Source organism: Myotis davidii, unplaced genomic scaffold (genome assembly GCF_000327345.1).
Source record: "Myotis davidii unplaced genomic scaffold, ASM32734v1 scaffold189, whole genome shotgun sequence".
Lineage (NCBI taxonomy): Eukaryota > Metazoa > Chordata > Mammalia > Chiroptera > Vespertilionidae > Myotis > Myotis davidii.
The window spans coordinates 4,008,554-4,030,591 of NW_006383017.1; the positions used below are offsets into that span (position 1 = coordinate 4,008,554).

The following is a 22,038-nucleotide window of genomic DNA, read 5'->3' on the forward strand; positions in this document are numbered from 1 at the left end:
CATAAAAAAATAAGAAAATCCTGCCCTTTGCAACAATATGAATGGACCTTGAGGGCATGATGCTAAGTGAAATGTCAGTCAGATAAAGGCAAATATTGTATGTTCTCACATATGGAATCTAAAGAAGTCTAACTCATAGAAATAGAGAGTGGAATGGTCGTTGCTGGGGCCTGAAGGGTGGGGGAAATGAGGTGGTGTTGACCAAAGGGTACAAACTTCTAGCTAAAGCAGAGCAGGGGGACTCTAGTGAATAATCTATAATAATAAAAGCATAATATGCAAATTGATCGAATGACCGAACAGTGGAAAGACCGTCCGGATGACATTCCAGTTGACATTCCGGGCAAAGCAGGGGCTGCAAGGGCCTACTCTTGCACGAATTCCGTGCATCGGGCCTCTAGTACTTATTATATACTTCAAAGTTGATAAGAGAATAGATACTAAATGTTCTCACCACACACAAAACAATGGTAATTATGTAAGGGGATGTAGGTGTTAACTAACCTTACTGTAATAATCATTTTACAATATATCTGTGTATCAAATCATAACATCGTACACCTACATATATTTGTCAGTATCTTAATAAAGCTAAAAAACAACAACCAAACAAGCCACATACGATGTTTTTCAATCTTAGCAAACTATTGCTCATTTTAATACAACAGACCTTAGCACAAATAAGTGAATTTCAGTTTAATCACGGTATTCCCATGTTTCTAAATTGGCATTAGGGCCGCACACATTTTCCCTGTTTGGTTTGGACCATTTAAGTTGAAAATACAAGGGACGCTGCATATCTATAGCTCAAATTTATCTGTGCCAAATTAGACGGAGGGTAATCTGACCCATTCAAAGACTTCAGCTTCCCAGATCGGTAGTGACTTGTTTTGACTACTGCCTGAGCCAGTTTCCAGGCTGGTGCGTCACCATGAAACTTCTATTGGAACATTCCTCAGTTTGCAAATGCAAGTCATCTTGAGACCAAACAAATGGTCTTATTTATAGGCTTTCTCAAGGATCCAGCATAAGTTGGGAAAATCCTGTACACTAGACCAGTCTGACTACACAAAAGACTTGGCAAATTATAGCAATGTACCTCCTGTTAGGGGCTGATAAGTCAGTTTCCTTCTTTGAAAATACTGAAAATGTCCTACTGGAAAAAAATGAGAACACTCCCCCCCCGCCCCCCCACACACACATACACACACTATAAAAAACACCGCTAAATGGTAAAATCCTGTTATGATCCACTTTTTCATAAAAGTTCCCTTGAACTTAAGGGAAGAAAAAAAGGCAAAATGGTAAATATTGGGTAGCCTGTGGTAATCTACGAATGTGCCCTTATTTTCAAAATTTCTGGAGAAATCTCAAAAAGTTTATTAAAAATCTGTAGTTAAATCTTGAATTTATTGGCCCCCATAAAACACATGTGACATTTTCTGTGCTAAAGTCTCATGTTTAATCTACAACTTCTTTAGCTGTAGCTTTTGGAATTTGTTTACACAAAATTTGACTTACTAACACACCAAACACACGTTTATACAATTGGCATGTGTGTACATATACTCGATTTGGAAAAAATAAGCCATTTTAAGATTTTTGTTTCTTAGCAGGGAATGAACCCAGAGAAAAATGCTATTAAATATAATTTACAAGTCACAGAGGGGTTTGGCATGGAAATATTTAACACTAGAGGCCTGGTGCATAAATTCGTGCACTGGTGGGGTCCAGCCAACCTGCCCCAATGGAGGCCATCAGTAGTGGGCTGGCTGGGGTGAGGGGCCACAGGTGTTCCTGTCATTCCATTGTTCGGCCAATTTGCATATTACCCTTTTATTATCTAGAATGGGCAGCTCAGAGATGCCTGCTGCCACTATTAGGAGATAAACGTCTCAGAATAAAATCATTCATTCCTTAACTAACAAGTCTTCTATGGCTAACTTAGGCAATTAGGAGGGAACTTTTAGGTTTGCATCTGAGATGATAAAAACTAAACATTTTGTGTGTGCCTGGCCTTCTCAGTTAATTCTCACTATGAAGGGTATTATTACAATGTAAAATTTGATTATGATTTTCCCTTTTGTTCTGATGACTCACGTTTATAATGATTAAAGGTGTCAGCTAGCACCTCCCACTTCCCTGACAATCTCTCCTTTCTGAACTGTTATCTCACTATTCAGAAAAAGTAAACAACTAAAATTTATTATTGTAATCTATTCTTAAATTTTTTTCTTAATTGCCTATGTCTGTATGAGTACTTTTATTTTAAAATAAATGAAACTAACTCAACATCTGTAAGGCATGTAGTGCAGCCACACACACACACACACACACACACACACACACACTCCCAAAACCAAAAAGCCAGGTGATAAAAAAAAAAAAAAATCAGGATTTTGACAACGAATGCAAATTTGTTTGCAATTGCCAGAACTGCTCTGAAATGGTAGTGGTAACAGGGGATGTTATTTTACAAAAGGAAGAGACATGAGGGAATAATAGAATTTGTTAAAGATCACAGGTTGTAACCATGTCAGTTAAAGAGCAAAAATATCCTTTTTTTAACATAATTATTTTTGAGCATTCTATCAAACATCAACTTATTTTTCATGGACCCTTAGATTGCCTATGTTAACTCTACAGGTTTGGAAAGATTTCTACAGAGCTACTAATTGAAAAGTCCTGTTCAATATTTTGGGGAGCACTTCTCACAGAAGCAATGAATCCCCTTCCCTAGGGCAGTGCCTCAGAATGACCTGGACGGCTTTGCCCTGAACGCATGGCTGGGCCCCACCCAAGAGTTTCTGGTTCCATAAATGTGGGGTGGGGTCTGAGAATGTGCATTGCTAACAAGTTCTCTGGCCACGCTGGTTTGGAACCCACACTGAGACCCTCTGCCCTAGAGCAGGGAAATATTTTTTTTGCTGGCTCTTCCTGTAGCTGAAAGGGTATTTCTGATCCAGAGTTCCCAATTTCCCTCAGATTGGAGTGAATTAAATACAAGAGATGACGATTTAAAACACACACACAAATAAATATAGCATTTAAATATCTAAAAAGTAAATAAAAATAAAAATAAAACCAGAAGTCTCCTCCAAGTGCCTGGTGCCTTGGGGACGCTAGCAATCCCTTCCAAAAGTGCCATTTCCACTGTTTCCAAGGTCATGCCAAGCCGTGCTGACCGAGAAGTAAACAGAAGAACTTATCAGTCTCGGAAGCCATGCTGATGTTGTTTTCTGGAAACATTTGGGGGTGAGTCTAGAATTGCCATAAAACTGGTTCCTTTCTCAATACTTTTAACACTTAGGGTGTCATAAAGAATGGGAGAGGAGAGATGGAGCTGGCTCTTAAACTCTGAGCCAGTAAATCCCAGCTAAGATGTGTCTACTCAGAACTCACGTCGAGGCCTGAATACCCCAAGTCCTCTCGCGTCCTGGCTGGTGCGCTTTCTGCCTCTTTTTTTGTGGCTTACCGTCCACTGCCATTTCCTAAAAGCACCCGAATTTCCTCTGGAGGAATGACCTTGGCAGCCCTGTGAGGACCTTGGGCAAGGTACACTGAGCTGCCTATTTCCCTGCTGTTGATGCTGAGGACCTTCCCATGGGCCAGTTCCTCCCTCTCACGGTCACTGTCCACTGTCCCGTGACCTAAACTCAGCCCATGGACAGAAGAGAAGACACAGGTGGATTTGCTGGTCCAGCAGCTGTGCCCTCACCAGACGATCCCCAACAGTCAGTAGCTCTAAGCTCTGGCCGTACTTTCTGGAACAGTGAGAGCTCTGGTCCCTCCCCAGGCTCTGGTTCATCTGCCTGCAGCGGGGACTAGACCTGTCCTGGCTCAGGCCCCCCAGGTTATTCTAACGGCAGTTACGGCTTGAGAACCAGAGCTGTGGTCTGTTTCCCACTTTTCTGCCACTGCCCCATCCCAGTTCCCCTCCTGCTCCCTGCGGCTCCCAGCATCACCTCCCAGGCTCCCAATTTAGTGGAAGCGCTGGTACCTTTCAACCTAGGTGTTCACACACACACACACACACACACACACCTTCCCACCCGGTGTTCACACACACACACACACCCACACACACACACACACACACACACACACACACGCCAAGGAAAGGTGGCTCCTGGTATCTGGTTCCACCGAACTGCACGCTGCCTCACAACTCACTCCTTGTGTGTCATGATCCTGCAAACACGAGACAATATGCAGGTCAAGTGCAGGCATTTCTGGAGCCGGTGGCAGGCGGGGCCCTTCCCTTGCCACCTGCAGGCCATCGCTGTGGCCAGAAGTGGGTCTCCCCGGCCACTGGAGACTATATTGCATCTGACACGGCCGGCATCTCCGGAACCCACCTTTCAAGTTTTCGGCAAACCATTTTCTCACTGTCCTTCATAAAGCTGACATTTTCAGCAGCATGATAGGAAAGATGTCACGTCGGCTGCTCTTCAAGTCCTTGTCACCGAGGTTAGCACCAGTTCTGTCATCTTCACTCTCCTCACAGGCTCCCATCCTGAGCCGTGTCACAAATAATAATATATCTGGAGTTGTTTTTCTTCCCCTTGTCAGATGTAAACTACCCCAGCCCAGCTGCCCATCCTTTAAGTCACTAGCTACGCAGCTTGTTCTCCTTTCCCCCAATGCTCCTGCGCTAGAGCTTGTTAATTAACGTCTAATGTAGGATTAATCCAATGTGACCAGGCACTGGGCTTCTAACGTGAACCATCTTATTTTGATGTTTGGAATGAAGTATGAGCGACCTAGTGGAAGAGAAGGAGCTGCAGTGAGTCTTGTGAAAGTGCACTTATCTCTCTGGGTCGGTAAGCAGTCCCTACACACCCAGGTGAGCCGATTCCCGGCGTTCAATGATCCCACTGGCAGTCTCCACATTATGCCGAAAGCTGGCCCACAAAACCCTGCTTTGCAAGGTCGGATATCTTTTCCAGGAAGTCAGGTTACTACATTCATTCCAAGCTTACGCTGGCTGGTGTGTTCAGATATTGCATCAGAATCCAGGTGTCAAAAAACGGTCTGGATTCAACAAAAGAGGAGAGAATGTCTGGCCCACCTCTCCACACACAGCCAGCTTTCAGCCCCAATCACCACCAACAAGGGGTAAAACTCCAGCTGAAGTGGGAATAGACTTTCTCTCCAAATGCAAATGTCCACATATGCTGGTGCAGGCGTTGTAAACATGATATATTCTCTCTCTCCAAATGGATGCATGCCTGAAGACTGCATTACGGATCCACGAAAATGTCCTCAAACAAGATGATAACAATTCTATTTGCTACAGAATTGTTCCAGCCCAGAAACCCCAGAGTGGCAAGGGCCAGAGTGGGACGGAATCGCTCGCTGATGTGCCTGGCAGCGATCCTTGAATACGACATGCAGGCTGAACACACTCTCTTAACTCTTCCTTTTATTTTAATTGACTTCTAGAAATTCTTTATCCTTGCAACTTTCAGAATGACCTTTGAATTTACTCCTAGACTAGAATCTTTTACTTTGTGGCTAACAACTACAAATTCAAGACAGCACCAAAGCATTGTCATTTCACAAGGAGACCTCCCTGCCCGCTCATCGGGATGGTTTGTGTAATCTCTAGGTTAATGATGAGTGGTAATTAGGACTCTCACTCCCATGGTCACTGCTTCATTAGGAAGCCCAGCCGTAGCCTTTCCTTCTCCTCTCCCTCCAGCCCAGGCCCTTTTTAATTATGCCCGGACGCCCCGGGGCCAAGACATGCTGCTAAAACAAATACATCAAAGTGTTTAGATCACAAAGGGTAAGATACAAAGCAACAAGGAGCAGTTTCTATAACATTACAAATGTGCATTGCCGCTCCTTGAGGTGGGCAGTTTGAAAAAGACGCCTGGAGATGGCAGAAAATATACAGCGAGGTCTTTTCTGACTTGTTGACTGTTTTTCTAAACATGCATGATAGCCCAGCAATATCAGAAGGTGTCTATTATATGGATGGGAGTGATCAAGAAGTTTTTCCTACTGAACAATCTCAAAGAGCATGGATGCTATCGACACAAAGACAGCCATCAGAGTGGCCCAGGGTAGGCCCAGATATGGAATGAAACAAGAACCCAACAGATGATAGAAAAATGATACACAATGCATGCATTGCAGGAGAGCTTATATTTCTTTCCGCAGAGAAGGACCAATTTCCAAACCTGATACTGTATAGATTTTTCTCTTTGGGGATTAAGGGAAGAGATTAGTTTCTTTACTTCCAGATAAACACAGCTAATTAGACTTTAGGTTCCACCTGAACACCCAATGTGTAGACTTTTAAGTGGTCAGACACACTATTGGAATTTTAGAAGGGAAATGCATAGTACTTGAACATTTGTCAGAAAGATTGCACCGATGGGACAGATAACTCAGTACATTTTATAAGATTTTTGTGTCTGAGTTGGATACTCTGCTGTTCTCCTGGGGCAAATTTCCCCAGGAAGAGAGTCACATTAAAAGCCACAATGCAAGCTCTAAAGAGAATTTCTCCCTGCGATGCAGACTTTCTTTGAAATGCGTTTGGACTTTTCCCCTCTCCCTTACAAGTACAGTGGGGCCTTGACTTACGAGTGTCCCGACTAACGAGTTTTTTGAGATACCAGCTGTCTCTCTGCCGATTTTTTGCATTGAGTTGACAGAGTAATTTGAGTTAACGAACTCCTTAACGAGCTCGGTCTCTGAACGAATTAAACTCGTAAGTCAAGGCCCCACTGTACTTCCTATTAGGTGAGGCTGGTTCTTTGGAATTTAGAGAGCATGACCCAGCCATAAGCAGGGCCCACACCTGCTCAGAGCCTGAGGGCCAATCGGCCCAGAGCTCCTGTGCACAAGTGCAATAATGTTCAGTGTGTAACATGGGCCAAGATATGAGGGTCACTGACACCCCTCCTTCCCCACGCACACCTGCCTGCTACTGAAGAGCCGTATTCAGAAATCAGTAAAATAGAGCCATCCCTGCTCCAGTCTTCTCTCTCTCTTTGGGGAAGGGAGAGTCAAAAAGCCCCAGACATAATGTCATAATAGGTGTTTGTGTATGTGACAGAGGGAGAGGGAAAAAGGGAGGAAGGTGAGATTGGAGTAAAAGGAAAATAAAAATATGCAAAAAGCACTCATTTACTTTCAGGTAGGCATCCACGAAAAAGAAATAAAAGAAACCATTGTGTGATGTGGACGGGGAGCGACGACCAACATAGGAGGCAAGAACACAGTCAATAAGGCAATCACTGTATCCAGGGGAGAGTCAATCAACCTGAACTCGGGTAGTGGCAGGAAGAGATGGAGAAGTGGATGGACTTGAGAGAGACTTAAAGGTGCCGACAGGGCAGAAAAACTGAATCCTTGTGATGTGCTGAGTAAGACAGAGAAAGGATGGCTACTGAGGTTTTGTCTTGGGCAACTGGGTAGATGGGACCATTTGCTGACTTGGGGACCCTGGTGGAGTAACAGGAGAAAAGTGAGTTCCATCTGGTTGCCTGGTCACTCAGATCTAATTCACGGGGATCCCATGGTTCCTGCACACAAGCAGCCCCCTGGCTTCTCGGACATCAACTGAAGAATATTTGGACACATTTTTGGAGATTTTTAGGACTCCTGCCCTCTTACATCTGCTTGCAGATACGTTAATCTATGCAGCTCACTTTGGATTGGGGCGGTTGGCATTATGGATTTGTTAATTGCTGATACAATGTACTTTCTCCGCAGGCCATATGTGAAGAGCAGCACTGGCATTCAAGAAACGTTAAATAATAATGTAAATGAGAAAATTTCCCCATCCCAATATTAAAGGGATCCAAGGAACATTGACGCAAGTTACCATCGTCGGAGCCATTTGATTGCCTTGTCACCGTGGGACAGTGACCAAAGCGATGCTAATCTAAATGTCATCTGGAAAGAATACTGAAAATATTGTGGTGAAAATTAAGTACTGCAACCTTAGGAGCTGATTTAGAAATTAGAAGAAACAGTTATTTACATCTGTCGATTTCATGATCGCCAACTGCAACCAGTTGAACATATATTTTCCTTTTCCCTCTCAGAGAAAATAGGTTCGATTTTAAAGAGCTGGCCGAACTAACGTTCCCTCAATGAGGGGTCCTCAAACATTGCTACCTGTAGGAATCACTTGAAGAGATTTAAAAGCATGGTGCTTAGGCCATATCCCAGAGTAATCAGTTCAGGGCCTCTGAAGGTGGGGCTAACGTGTCAGCATTGATCAGGCTCCCCAAGTCATTCAATGTGCAGCCTCGCTTGACAACCAAGACCTTAAACCAGTGGACTCTGAAGGCCAAATGCCTTACAGTTACTGGAGGAACTGATTAGAAGTGCAGGTGCCCGGCTCCATCTAAGACTTGCTGAATCTAATTCTTTTAGGATGGGACCGAAAGGATTTATATGCGGACTAGAGTGTGGGAACCCCTGCGCAAGCTCAAAATCAGTAGTGGCAACTGTTAGGCCTTCAGACACAGATTAAATTTGTGTAAAAAATCCAAGTAGGAGGGAGAAATTTCAGCCCATCACCTGGGGGTTTGTTTTGAAAGGCGTTTTTTTTTTTTTTTTTTTCTTGCAGGGGCCATCCTGTGCATTGTAGGATATTTAAAAACATCCCTGGCCTCTACCTGCTCAATGACATTGCACTAACCCTCTAGGTGTGACAATCGGCAATGTCTCCAGACATTGCCAGAAGTCGCCTGGGGGAAAGATCATGCCAGGTCAAGAACCACCATTGCATTAGGCTCATACACGTATTTGCTATGGTGTGAAGATGCCAAACGTGCGGATGGTTCCGCCTCTTGCGGTGAGTGAGCTGTTGGAGGGCAAACAGCTTCCTGGCTGACCAGAGTGTCCCCTCTGGATTAGGGGTCTGCGACTCACACAGGCACAGGTTGTCGCAGAGATGTGACACAGGCTTCTGGGAAAGGTGGGAGAAACTCGGTCATCGGCCCCTGGACACTCACTAATGATTTCCAGCTGCAGCAGGCCAGCGCTCTGCCTCCACCTTTGGGGCTGCTGAGTTAATAGTAGGTTAAAAAGTTAATAATTAAGTAAAAAGCAACTCGCTATCTAATCTGAAGCTGGTTGTGAGGTGACACTAGAAATAGGTTCTATTGTTCAGTCAAATAGAACCTAGGGCCTTTGAAGTGAAAGGGCCATTTGTGCCCATGATTCATGAATTCCTTCCTAATCTGGGTCAAAGAATAGATGACATCTCTACTTGCAAACAGTGCTCATCCTGGTGCCAGAGGGTAGAAAAATGGTCCACATCAAGGGCTGTGGTTAGTGTTCAAAGGAGACTGTCCCTTAGTCTTCAGGTATGGCTCTGGCTTTCTCCACTGTCCAACATTGTCAGGAGGGCCCAATGGACTTTCGACATTTTTAGGACAAAATGGAAAACTCTTAAATTAATTCATGACTACTATATATCTCACCTGAGATGTTTAACCTCATGTCAAAGGGCTGAAGCTGGCATCTCACATGTACACAGTGTGAATGCAGGGCAGGCAGTAAGGCAGGGAGGTGCAAATGCAAGCTCCATGTCAGAATATCCATGTTCACATTAGGCACACACACGTATTTGTTATGGTGTAAGTGACCGAACTTATCTGAGCCATGAACTTCTCATCTGTTAGATGAAGGTAGTAATAACACTTATTGGGATGTAATAAGGATAAAATAAAATAATACATGTAAACAGCACTCCACACAGTGCCTGGCATGTAGTGAGTGCTTATCAAATGGCAGCAACTGTCCTTATTTTAATTAAACCTTATTTATGAGATCTGACATTGTACTACTTCATTTGCTATTATAACCCATGGAAGATAATATTAGAGATTGGTGAGATATTACTGATGCTATGATTCTGTGTGCTCATTTTGTTGATGAGAAAACTGAGGCACAGAAAGGAGATACAATAATCCTAGATAAACACAGAACAGGCTCTAATACTCAGATCTTTAGAATCTATGTACAGTGCTGATATATGCAAAGAGAAAGACCTTAGGACTCAGAACATCCGGGTTTGCTGCCTCAAAGAGCGACTCATACCGTTTAACCATCTGCAAAATTGATGTAAAAATAGCCCAATTGAAAATGTTATAGCAAGTGAGATAGAGTATATAAAAGCGCTTTGTAAACTGCAGAATGTTACATAACTGCTACTTAATATTATGATTTCCTCCTCTTTGAAAAATGCAGGCAAACATAGATCCTAGGACACACACAATCCTCTCATGGTACTATTCAAGATCCTTTTGGATAATTTTTCATGGCCCAGGGACTAGGTCAGGTTCCATCAAGGGTGACCATTCACTCTCTGTTTTGTTTCAATTCTGATCACTCCCCAAAGCAGCACCTTGGACAGAAGCCGAGTCTCCAGGCACCTGCCACATTCTCAAGGCACTTTCTTACTGGTTGCCTTGCCTTGCCTTGTGAACCCCACAGGGAGGCACACACAGAAACTCCACTTCCCCTCCAGCCTTACATACTGCAAGTTCAGAAGACGGGTGCCCGCATGGAATCAGGGCTTTCTGTGACCTTCACTATTAGACCTGGGTACACTGATGGACTGCTTGCCACCTGCTCCAGGAAGTGAAAGTTAGCATTGTCATCTCTCTGCCTATACACGAACTGCATAGATTTCAGGGCTTACAAATATTCCAGTGGATAAATTTATCCTGACGCACAAAGCATACCTGCTTGTGATCTCTGTATGGCTTGGCAATGCCAGCCAGGGCCATAAAATCAGTTTCAAAACCACAACCAAGACATTTGAAAATATTAGTGTTAATTTGGAGTGAGGGTAGGGAAGGTGAAGAAGGACACAGGGGTAACACAGGAAATTATTGTAAATTGGGTTTTAAGGGGGAAAAGCCACTAATTTGCCATTTTATCAATTCACAAAGAGTGTCCCTAAAGGTCACAGGAAACAGGAGAGGATAAACACAATTTTAGAACTTAAAAGTGCCTTCAGGGTGAGCTTATTATATAAGTGATTCTACTAAGAGGCTTTAATTTGACTTTATTATAAATTGTATTTGAAGATCAATTTCTTTCACAAATTAGTGTGGAACTGAGGGGAGTTTGTTGAAAACGATAGAGCCACTATAAATGTATAGACCCATCTTATGCCAACACGTTTCATTTGCTCTTGAAACATAATTTCAAAATTATAAATCATGGGTTGCTTAATATGAATGACTTGGTAAGGTACCAGGACCCTAACTAGATGCCACTAAAACAGCAATCTGACTCATGATTCTGTTTATATATTGCTCAACTAGTTTTTAAAAATAAGAACATGTTTTAAGCACCACTAAACACCTGACTCAAATTCAGCCCTAATACATGGTATTTTCACCCATTGCTAGGATCATTTTAAAGTGTGCTCTTGTCAAACCTTAAAGGAAAAGAGACCTCAGGAATACAAAAAGCTTGCTGTTTGCTAAGGTAGAGGTTGTGGTGTGGATGGGGGAGGGTGTAGGGGAAGGTCACAGACATCGCAAAATACAAGCCAATACACATGTAACTGCTTACCTTTTGGGCTCTGGGTTTGCCTGAGTTTTGAAATCTTTTCTTCGTTTACATTCCTTTTTTGTGTCTTTTTTAGCCTCTGGTTCAGATGGGGAGGGAGTTTTGCTCCCTTCAGGGTCTGTGTGTGGTGGCAGCCCGCTAAGGTACACATGCATTTGTTGACTTTGGAGAGGGGGTGTTGGCACGGGGCATGCACAGAGAGTGGCCAGCACAGGAGAATCAAGAGCACACACACATGCACAAACAAAAGAAATAAAAAGAAGGATGCATCAAACGGCAAGAGCAAATGCATTCAAACCAAAATAATAAGGAAAAAAGATGCAAACTTGCATAAGGAAAATCAGAACTGAAAAGAAAATAAGAAACCCCAAACTGTTTCCATGACAAGATGTATAAACCTAACTGTGAAGCAAGTGGCAGTCTTACAATATGAAATCCAGACAATGTGTATCATAATTCATGATGATGTTTACCAGGGAGTTTACAACAACACTTCATTATTTTATAACACTTTCTTATTCAGTAACATATGTAGAATACAGTGTGACAACCCAGAGAATATAATGCAACTTCTCTCTCTCTCAAGAATTCAGTCCAAGAGGCTGTAACAGATAGTCATCAAAGTGTACATATTTATAAAAAGCAGAATTATGCACAGATACTTCTCAGGTATCAGGTTTTCAAAAATATCCTTTGTGCAAACAAAAGGTCATATGCAGGGCTAGTGAACCTGATCATAATGACAGATGATGAAAACCTTATTCCCTGCTAACTATGCAAACCTACAATGCTATTGTTATCTAGCTCTAAATGCTAAAGGTGCATTTGATAAAATCCACCACCACTAGAGAAAGGAAAGGCAAGGAGCAGATCCTACGGACATTCCTGAGTTGTGTCGCCTGCAAAGATGAAGACGACTGACACGGTTCTGACTTGAAATAAATGCCGTCAGTTCAGGACTCCCTCACATGAGAATTTCCCAGAGCAGCAACCTTTGCACCACAGGCCGGGCTTCTGAAGCACCTAGCTTCCCCTGGGGGTGCCTTCCCTGGCGCCCGGTGGGGTGCTCTGGGGTAAGGCAGGCTCGTCTTTGCAGCCATGGGAGGCTACATGCATTGGGCTAGTAAACTGGCTGCGGCAGTGTTGAAATTTATTCCACGTCTTCAGAGCCAAATGCAAACGTTCTTAAATTATTTGCTGTTTTGCATTATTCAGAACTTGGATCTTTTCCTCCAGGAGCTGGGCAACGTCTAAAGGAAGAGAGTACTTTGTACAAAGTTAGGAGAACGGATGCTCTGGTCTGTCTATAAAGCCTGTGAAACGAGGGGGCTGATCACACGGTGATCTCTGATGTTCTTCCCAGCTCGATGGCTACACCAAAAGCCTATGATTATCTTTGCCTTTCAGCTTCACCTGCTTGTTCTAGCTCTTGAAATGGACTTGGCTTCCTCCCCGTGCAGGGCATTTGCCTGGAGCTGCTCAACTCCTACACTTGCTTCAGTTCTCAGCCCGAGGAGCATGGCTTCCTCCAGGAGGCCCTGCTGCCGACCTGCCCCTCCCTCGGAGTCCTGTTCCTTTATTAAATGCTGTCAGGGCATTTTACCCCCTTTTCTCAGAGCACCGATCTCTGAGCACCTCTGCCCTTGTTTGGTGCTTGGTTTCTGTTCATCGTGCATGTTGAATGTATTCCAGAGTGCCTGACCCTCCGTTGGTAATCATTTAATATTTATGGAATTATTATAATAGCATCTCCAGAAAATTTACAAATTGGAATTAACAATGTGTCAACCTATAATAATAAAAGCATAACATGCTAATTAGACTGGACAGCTGAATGACCTTCCGCCTTGCCAGATCCCAGGCATGTGCTGCGCCCTTTCTGTGCCGTGGCATCCTCTCAACAACCAGCTTAGGACATCATTGTCCTGTTTACAGAGAGGAGACTGTGGCACAGAGGCTGTAACTACCGCCAGGCCCTTGTTAGCGAGCGGAGGGGTCATGATCTGAATCCGGATGGTTCTCATTTCATAGGCCACTCTCCAAGTCCAAGTGCCATTTCCCATTCTCTGTGTTCCCTGTGTCTGTGTGCCCTACTGAGGGAATGGGGAAGGGCAGAGAGGTAGAGGTCACGTGACCCTACAAGCAGGACCAGGCAGAAACCAGGACCATGCCCTGGAGGAGGACCTGCGGCCGCGCTCACCTGTTCCCGTGGACGTGGGATGCACAGAAGGCAAAGCTGTAGTGGAGGAGGGTGGGGTCGATCATGGCGCCGTTCTCCGCCCGCTCCAGCAGGTCTCTGAGGTAGCAGAGATGCCGGTGACACCCGCGGACTCCGTTCCGGGCACAGTACTCATCTAGCACAAACACCTGGCCAGGACTGAACCAGCCCTGTTTGGGGAATAAAGGAGAGACTTCCTTTTAAATACAGGCTGTTGCTGTTCTTCGGGAGGGCTGCAAGAGTTGGGGGAGAGTGTGGAGGGTTAAAAATAGCCTGAGCTGATTGCTTAGTAAGTACCCGCTGCTGCGCTAACCCCTGCGGTGCTGTCAGTGTAACCTCATCCCAGCCCTGCGAGCAGGTGCCGGTGGCCCTGGCGATGGGTGGGAACTCATGGCATTTCCTAGAGTCTCAGGGCTAGTGAGTGGAGGTGTCTGATCAGCAGAAAGCATGATTCAGAGAGGGCCTCCCACTTTTCCAACACTGAGCTGTACACCATAGAAGAGTGTTGGAGTGGGCGAGGGGCAGTCTTCATTACTGACAAGACAAGTAAAAACACCAGTGCCTTAGAGTGGGATAGTGCTCCATCCTTGACAAGGAACTTTCAGCAGAGCCCAGGGCAGCCTCGCGGAGGAGACAAGGAAGATTCCTCTTCATTTAACTGACGAGGAAATGGATCAGGGCTAGTAAGTGACTGACAGAAACCACAAACAGAGGCAGGACTCAAGTTCAGCTCTGACTCCGCATCTTCTGGCTTCTGTACTCTGGAGCACTGGGAAATACTGTGACTGGTCTGCATGCATACCAGGACTTCATAAATCCTCCGCTTGGGAAGCAAACGCTTGGGGGGAATACAGTCAATAATATTGTGATAACGATGTACCAGGTGGGTACTTAAAGTGTCAGGGATGGGGGACCACTCTGTAAAGTACATCCTTGTCTAGCTACTCTACTGCACCTCTGAAACTAATATAAAATATATTGAATGTCAACTGTCATTAAATGTTTTAATTATGAGGATACTTTTCCAAAGAGAACAACATACTAAGTTTTGAAGTAGTGAGTCAGATACAGTTCAGCTAAACGGAGAGGAGCTTCTGCCTTAGCACCCCTCCCCCCGCCTATTATTTATTTGCTCGCTGAAGGACCAGGTGAAACTCTGCCATGAAAGAGAATCCCCGACTTGAGCAGATTGGGGGGCACTAGGCACACAAGGAAACATGCTCAGAGAGGCCAAGGGACATTCAAGGTCACCCTTGGGCCACGCCTGAAGCAAAGGACTGAGTTCTGTGGGTCTCAGTGCTTTTCTGAAGCAAGAAATGAACCACTCGAGGTGGCAGTGTGTGGGCCGGGAACTTAGGATTGTTTTAAATATAAAGTTAATTTTACTCAGAGCGTCTTCTCCGAGTCACCTTTTGAATACTGCTTTGTCTTGAGAGAGAAAAGGCAAAAGGAGAGCATGACAGGGTGCAGGTAGAGGCCACAGAAGTGCAGGGAGGGAGGCCTCTGCCACCCTCCGATCTCATATTAGTGATCTGCAGGCTCTTCCACTGACAACCTGCAGCTCAGCAATGCATCCAACGAGACGGCATCTTTCCTATTTCAAATGATAAGTTACTGCAGAGGGCGGGAGAGTCGTCGAGGCAGTGGGCTGCCCCTATAGGCAACTTCTTTGCCACTCCATCTGCTACCCCAAATGCTAAATCTTAGAACCAACACTGCTGTGAAAGATTAAAATATATTTTCTACGACTCGGATGACACCACGTCTTTTGTAGATGCCAAAATAGCTGCTTTGAAAAGAGTTGAAGAAATATCAATTAGGAACTCAGTCGAAGACACAGAAAAATTTATGTATCCCTGCTGGTCGGTCTCCAAAACTAACTGAAATAAAAAGATTGTAATAATGAGAAAATGGAATAGAGAGGCAGGAGATAGGGCTTTTTAATTGCTGTTATTTTCTGAAACTTTGGGATGATGATTAATAGATATAGGTATGCAAATGGGGAAGAAAACAATTTTATGCTATTATAATTAATTCTGGATTTGGGAGCATATTTGCACGTTTATATATGACTAATAGAACACAGTTTCAAAATCAAAATTTTATTTCTGGTTTATTTATTTTATTTTTTAGAAAATCAAGTCTCCTTGATGATAAATTTCTCAGTGAAAGATAAAATTGGTTTTAAAAAATGATGTAAAAAAAGGTCCTGAAAATAATGCACCTCAAAAATTTTTTTCAAGAGAAAAGAAATTATATGTGAAGATAATGAGTAAAATTCAGAGGCATATTCTTACAAGTTTCATGTATGCAATTTATAATTATGCTAAAAATCACATAATCGTTGGAAATACATTTGAGAAAAATTGCCCTGCAATGCAAGGTAAGCTTTTTTTTTTTCCTTTTTATTTTTTTTAAGTCAAAATGATATTTTTCTTTCCAATTTGGCAAAGTTCAGATTCTCCTGATAAAGTGATTCCAAACCTGAGATAATCAATGCATCTTTTATGAGATGCAGATTAATAAATTATTCCACATAATACTGCTTTGCTTTTTAACACTTTTTTAAAATCTACTCTTTTTAATATTTTGGCCTCAGGTACAGAAAAAAAAAGAAAGAATTTAAAATAAAAATTAGTTGGAATAGATTTAGGATACAGCTATGCCACTTAAAAAGGAAAATATTTTCATCATATGTATGCTAATATAATGACATGGTAAGTATATCATGTTAATTACTGAAGTGTATCACATTCATAATCTGCAGATATATTAACCCTAGGAGCAGGGAAGAGGCTTTTCCTCTGTGTAAAGTCATTTCATCATTTCCCTCACCTTTCCCATTTAAAAAGTGGGGTTCATAACATTTACCTTTTAACAATGAAGTAATGTATGGTTTGCAGAAGAAAAGAAATTGGGTCCTTTTTAGGCTTCCAACTTTGATAGTAGAAAGCCACAAATGTCTCTTCGGGAATCCAGTAACGACATAATAACAGTCTCTTGAATGTAACCGATTTAACTCTGGGCTTAAAACAGGATTGCAAGAGACGTGCTCCCTTGCTGGGAGCTGGACTTCCAAACGCCTAACGCGTCATAAAAACTTCCCCCAAAGGGGGAAATGCTCTAAATACCACTAAGAGAAAGAAGCCACCCACCCAAGCAAACCCAAACCAGTTGAGCTTATGCGAAATCAAGTGGTGTGTGTTTACAAAGCACTTTAATCTTTCAAAAATAAATGGAAAGGACACATCCCTTTCAGAGACAGGAGCACAGGGTCTACTCTGGGATGGGGAGGGAGGCGGATCTTCAAGTCTAGAAACGGAGTCGGGTTTTACAAGTTCTCCACCAGCAGATGCCAAACTCGATTACCCTCTTGGGAACGTTTCTCATGTAGCAGCTGAAAAGGGGGAAGCTCAGATAGGGAGGCTGGGGAGTTGGATCGTCTCTACTGACAAATTCCTGCCGACTTCTTTCTTTGGGAAGGAAAACTACCTCCACCCAGGAAATCAAGGACACACTGATAATCGTTAAAGGGACTCTGAACTGGAGAAAAGAGCTCCTAACAGCAAGGTAAAGAAATACTTCATTTAAAAAAAGTCATCGTGTTTAAATTGCTGTAGACCAAAGAATATACTTGCCAGGCAAGAATAGGAATCATTAAGTCTGTGGTCCAAAGTAAGGCGTTGCACCATCTCAAAGAGGGAAGCGTGGTCAAAGTTACAGGGGTTGGACGAGATAAATTCATCCATGCCATGCTTTTGAGCTCTATCTGCGTCTGTTCATTTACACATGTGGAGAGAGACACAATTTAGAGAAACACATCACATTTTCTTTGACATTTCAAACACACAGGAATTCACTAGGCATTACGAACGCTGTTTCCCATCGCCTCCCACCAACACCCCCCCCAGATATTCCTTTTACCTTCCCATTGTCAACTTGCATCACTTACTGGTGAGTTTATTGCATTTAGGCAAGAATATATTGGCATCAATATGTTTATCAAATGATCACAACTCCAGTGCCTTTATGCGGTTCTTTAAAGACTAAGCACACGACCGTTACTTCACCTGCTTTTCACCGAACACTGAAAGCAGATCGGATCTTTGCTTCTAAAAGCCTATTTAGCTCTGTAGGTTTTTAATAGATTCTGCCATTCCAGTGGTTATGTCTAGAGCAATTTCTCTACAATTATTGGGATTATCTGGAAAAGGGTTAAGCTGATTTTCAGCAAAGTGACAATATTTGTGTCCACCCCTTCCAGGGCCACACTGCCAATTTGGTTTCACAAAAGGTTTGGGTCCCCACCCTCCAAAATTAAAAAAAAATAATAATAATAACAAAAGATTTTCATTGAAACCTGGAGAATAAGTTAAAGGGGACTTAGTTTGGGGTAGCCGGGGACATTGCCTTTGCGTGTGTGTGCTCAGCTAGCAAAGCTTATGGGAGAGACAAACCAATGTACTCCACAAGGGCTATGATCTGCCATTTATTGTGATTTAGTAATCTCCATGTATTCACACTTTTCCTTACAGGGTGAAGGCTGTAGGCAAAACCTCCTAGGGGCTAACTAATTAATCTCAATATGTGTAACAAAAATACTCTACACTCAATCGGCAAAAGAACTCAGAGAATCCAAGCAGATCCTGACGAGGTAGGAATGAAGGTCCGAGACATTAAAGGAGTCAGCTCACTCCACCTCACATGTGTTCACTCTCCTGATATGCAGACTGTGGAGAAAAAGAATCTTGTTTCAAATCAAGCAAGAGTTGATTCATTCCCTGCCTGCGCTGTTCTACTGGAGTGCGGGGGCCTGCCAGGGACCACGAACGCTGTCAGGACACAGGGAAAATCGATGTTTGACTTGAGAGGGTGTTTGGGTAATATTTTCATATGTGGCCTTCATTCCAGGCAGCTTTGTCCCCCTTCCATGCTTGGGGAATGGCTGCAAACTTGGGTTATGGTAACAGTGTGACTTTAAGATGATGATTTAAGATGACGATTTATGTAAAGTGATGATTTCTCCTCACATTATAGATTTTGTGGATCTAAGCAATGTATGCATGGAATGTTATATTTATGCCTCCTTATTGTTAGAATTTTCAAATCCGCAGTCATTTTTCACAGAAGCAGCAAGTGGTCAGTGTTTGAGCAGCGTGTGCTGTTTATGCCCGAGACGCCCAGAAGCGACGTTTCCAGAAGGCACGTGAAGAAGGAGTATTTTAATAGCCAAATCGCTCTGTTCGGAGGCTGAAACACAGGCTTTTAGAGGGAATATCACATGTGCAGAAATTATATTAGAGGATCTGAAAGAATCCTCGTTGCTGTGTTCATTGTCAGATTGGTATTCAAGGAAGTGCTTTCAATGTGAGGTTAGGTGCTGTGTTTAGGATTCTTTTGTTTGCTTGTTTGGCCTCCAAGCTACTTTCTCCCTTGACTCGGGGTGGTTGGCAAGAGAGGTGGCCAAGAAGTTGGTGCTGGGGACAAAAGCTGGCTGCTTCCAGCGTGTGCGTGCATCTGTGTGTGTGTGGGGTTGCGGGTGGGGAGGTGCCTCCTCTGGCCCAAGACAAGTGTTAAAGCTGCTCCGACTTCAGGTCCCTCTCCCCACCCCCACCCCCCCAATGGCACTCCTGCCATCCAGGGGTATCTCTGCATCGCTCAGCCTCATCCTATCGGCCACTTTAATTCAGGAGAGACCAACGGGGGTGCATGGATTGCTCATCCGGTGGCACCCCCTGCCCTGCCTCCCCATTGGAACAGGCAGACGAGGCATTTCTTAGGTAGCACAGCTTCCTACTCTGGGATTTCTCAGAAGGGGGCTGCAAGCTGATACATCGGCCTGGCCCTTTCTCTGCCAGTTGGGCCAGCTACCTTATTGCTCTTCAATGATGATGGTGCCCCCGGTCATTTAGCTCCGAGAGAAGGGGGCTCTTTTGTAGCTGGTAAAAACATGACACGTGTCTCACATCGCTGACTTTCTTTTTGGGTTTAATCTCTTGAAAACTTCGCGAAGAACTATTTTGCCTGCTGCCCGCTCAGGAAACGGATCTGAAAAGGCCGCTTGGCTCCTTCGCAAAGACCTGGGTGCAGATCCCCGCGCCGCCTCCCCACCCACCACAACGCGCCTTCACCTGCCAACTCTAGGCCCAGAGCACATCTGACAAACAATCGTGGCTTTCTGTCTCAACACCGGCTCACCGGAAAACAGGCTTCAGCCGGTTTTCTCTTTAGAAAGTAACCCTGTCCACATACAGATTCCTCCCCCATCTTCCTTCCTTTTCTCTCTCTGGGCCCTCCTGTAGGATGAGCCTGGGATGGGTGTGGAGGTCTGGATTCCAGTTTAAGCTCTGTTACCAAATAGCCGCGGGCTGCTGGCTGAGCGATCTCTGATCCTTCGCTTCCTGTGCAAAACGATCTGAACTTTCAGTTCCCTTTCTGCTGTCACGGTCGTTTGGCCACCTTACGATCCCTTGCACACCTTCTATATGTGTGGGATGGAACCGAATGGGATGGCAATTTCTAGCAAGCAAAAGGAGCAGCCCCTGGGTTTTGCTTACACAAAATCGTCATTTACTCAGAATCAGGCTCCTTATCTTAATAACGGTTCCAACAACTCAAGAGCACTTAAAAGGGTGGCTGGCTCCCGTAGAATCTTTGAGAGTTTCATTGAGCTTGTTTTATTCAGAAAAGAGAAAGAGGAGTGGAGGCCCGCAATACTGTTTTAAGATGTCAGTGGAAGGGATCTGATTTTTACTTCCCTTTCGAGCAGGGATTTTTAATTTTTAATTTTTATTTTTGGGGTTGCTCTCACTATATTCCCAGAACCTAGACTAGTACCTGGCACATGCATATTAATATAATGAGTTTATTTCATTAAAATAAATAAGTGCACTCTTTCAACAAGTATTTTCTGTTTCTTGAATTCTTGGAATGTTGACACACTAAATTCAACGGGAACAAGTTTATTGAAGCTAAAATAGCAGGTGGCTAAGTGGGTGGGCTTAGGGGCTCCCAGACTGACTTTGAGGCCAGCTCTGCCTTTCTGAGCGTGACGCGAGGCAGGCAGTTTCGTAGTTCTGAGTGGCATTTTCCTCACCTGTGCGCTGAGCTTAGTGTTTGAGTCTCCCCGCAGGGGCTGTGGAGAGGCTGGATGAGAAGGGGCAGGGAAGCACCTGGGGGCTGGCACAGGGTCAGTGCTCAGTCCACTGCCCTGTGAGTGAATGCACAGGCGTCCTCGTGCTCCCAAAGCCATCTTTTTAATGTGCTTAGGGACTGAGGGTTGTCTCCAAACTTAAAGCTCCTGTTAGTCACAGGCTGCTTCTTAAACTGTTGTGTTGCTCTGAAGCTGGGAGTCCTTTCCAATCGCTCCGCGTTATGCTCCTCCTGGCCCCTGGATAGCCAACTCCTAGGTCAGCGGTTCTCAACCTGGGGGTCGAACAACTCTTTCACAGGGGTCGCCTAAGACCATCGGAAAACACATATATAATTACATACTGTTTTTGTGATTAATCACTATGCTTTAATTATGTTCAATTTGTATCAATGAAATTGGGGGTCACCACAACATGAGGAGCTGTATTAAAGGGTCGCGGCATTAGGAAGGTTGAGAACCACTGTCCTAGGTCCTGTCTTTGTGTTTTCGCTGGGGTATGTTCCAGTTTCTCTGTGGATTCCCTTGGTGGGTAATAAGTTCCTCGGGGGTAAGTTTCTGATCTGTAATTTCCCCTGCCAGCTCTCGGAGGAGCTGGGCCCTTCGGAGGTGTTCACTAATGGACTGATTCTGACACTTCCACCCCAGGAAACTTCCCACTGACTTGAATAAGGAGTCACACACATGGGGATTCAGATGGCATCTTGCAAATCCCAAAGTGGGAACATGTGCTCTTAGGGGAAAAAATCTCATAGAAGGAAACAGAATTGTAGGTGCAGGTGTCTTTGGCTACCGTTCAGACTGTCTGCCTGTGTCTCCATACATGTCTAGGACCATATGCATTACATATGTTGTCTATTTTAAAATAAAACACTGCAGTGGTCCAGCTGTTCCAAATTCTGTTTCAAAGAACTTGTGGGTGCTTCCCAAGCAACACCATATAGTCATTCTTGCACTGTCCCAGACTGTTCTCCTACGGTGCCAAACATTAAAAATTAAATGCTCCTTGCAACTCCGTTTCCCCCTCTACAAACAATTGGATTTGGTTGATTTTTAAAAAATGAAAACTCCAATGTTGACATTACAAGGGGGAAATAACCCAGAGCCAAAG

At 44.0% G+C, this 22,038-nt stretch overlaps 1 protein-coding gene across 1 annotated transcript in view; it reads right to left on the minus strand.

The window, feature by feature from the left end:
* CADPS (Ca2+ dependent secretion activator) overlaps positions 1 to 22,038 on the minus strand; it is a 346,095-nt gene that overhangs the window by 115,666 nt on the left and 208,391 nt on the right. Inside the window, exons 11-12 of the mRNA XM_006779138.2 lie at positions 17,416 to 17,552; positions 13,760 to 13,947 (exon numbers count right to left, since the gene is read on the minus strand). Coding sequence (XP_006779201.1) covers positions 13,760 to 13,947; positions 17,416 to 17,552 — 325 coding nt within the window. The remainder of the gene's footprint in view (positions 1 to 13,759; positions 13,948 to 17,415; positions 17,553 to 22,038) is intronic.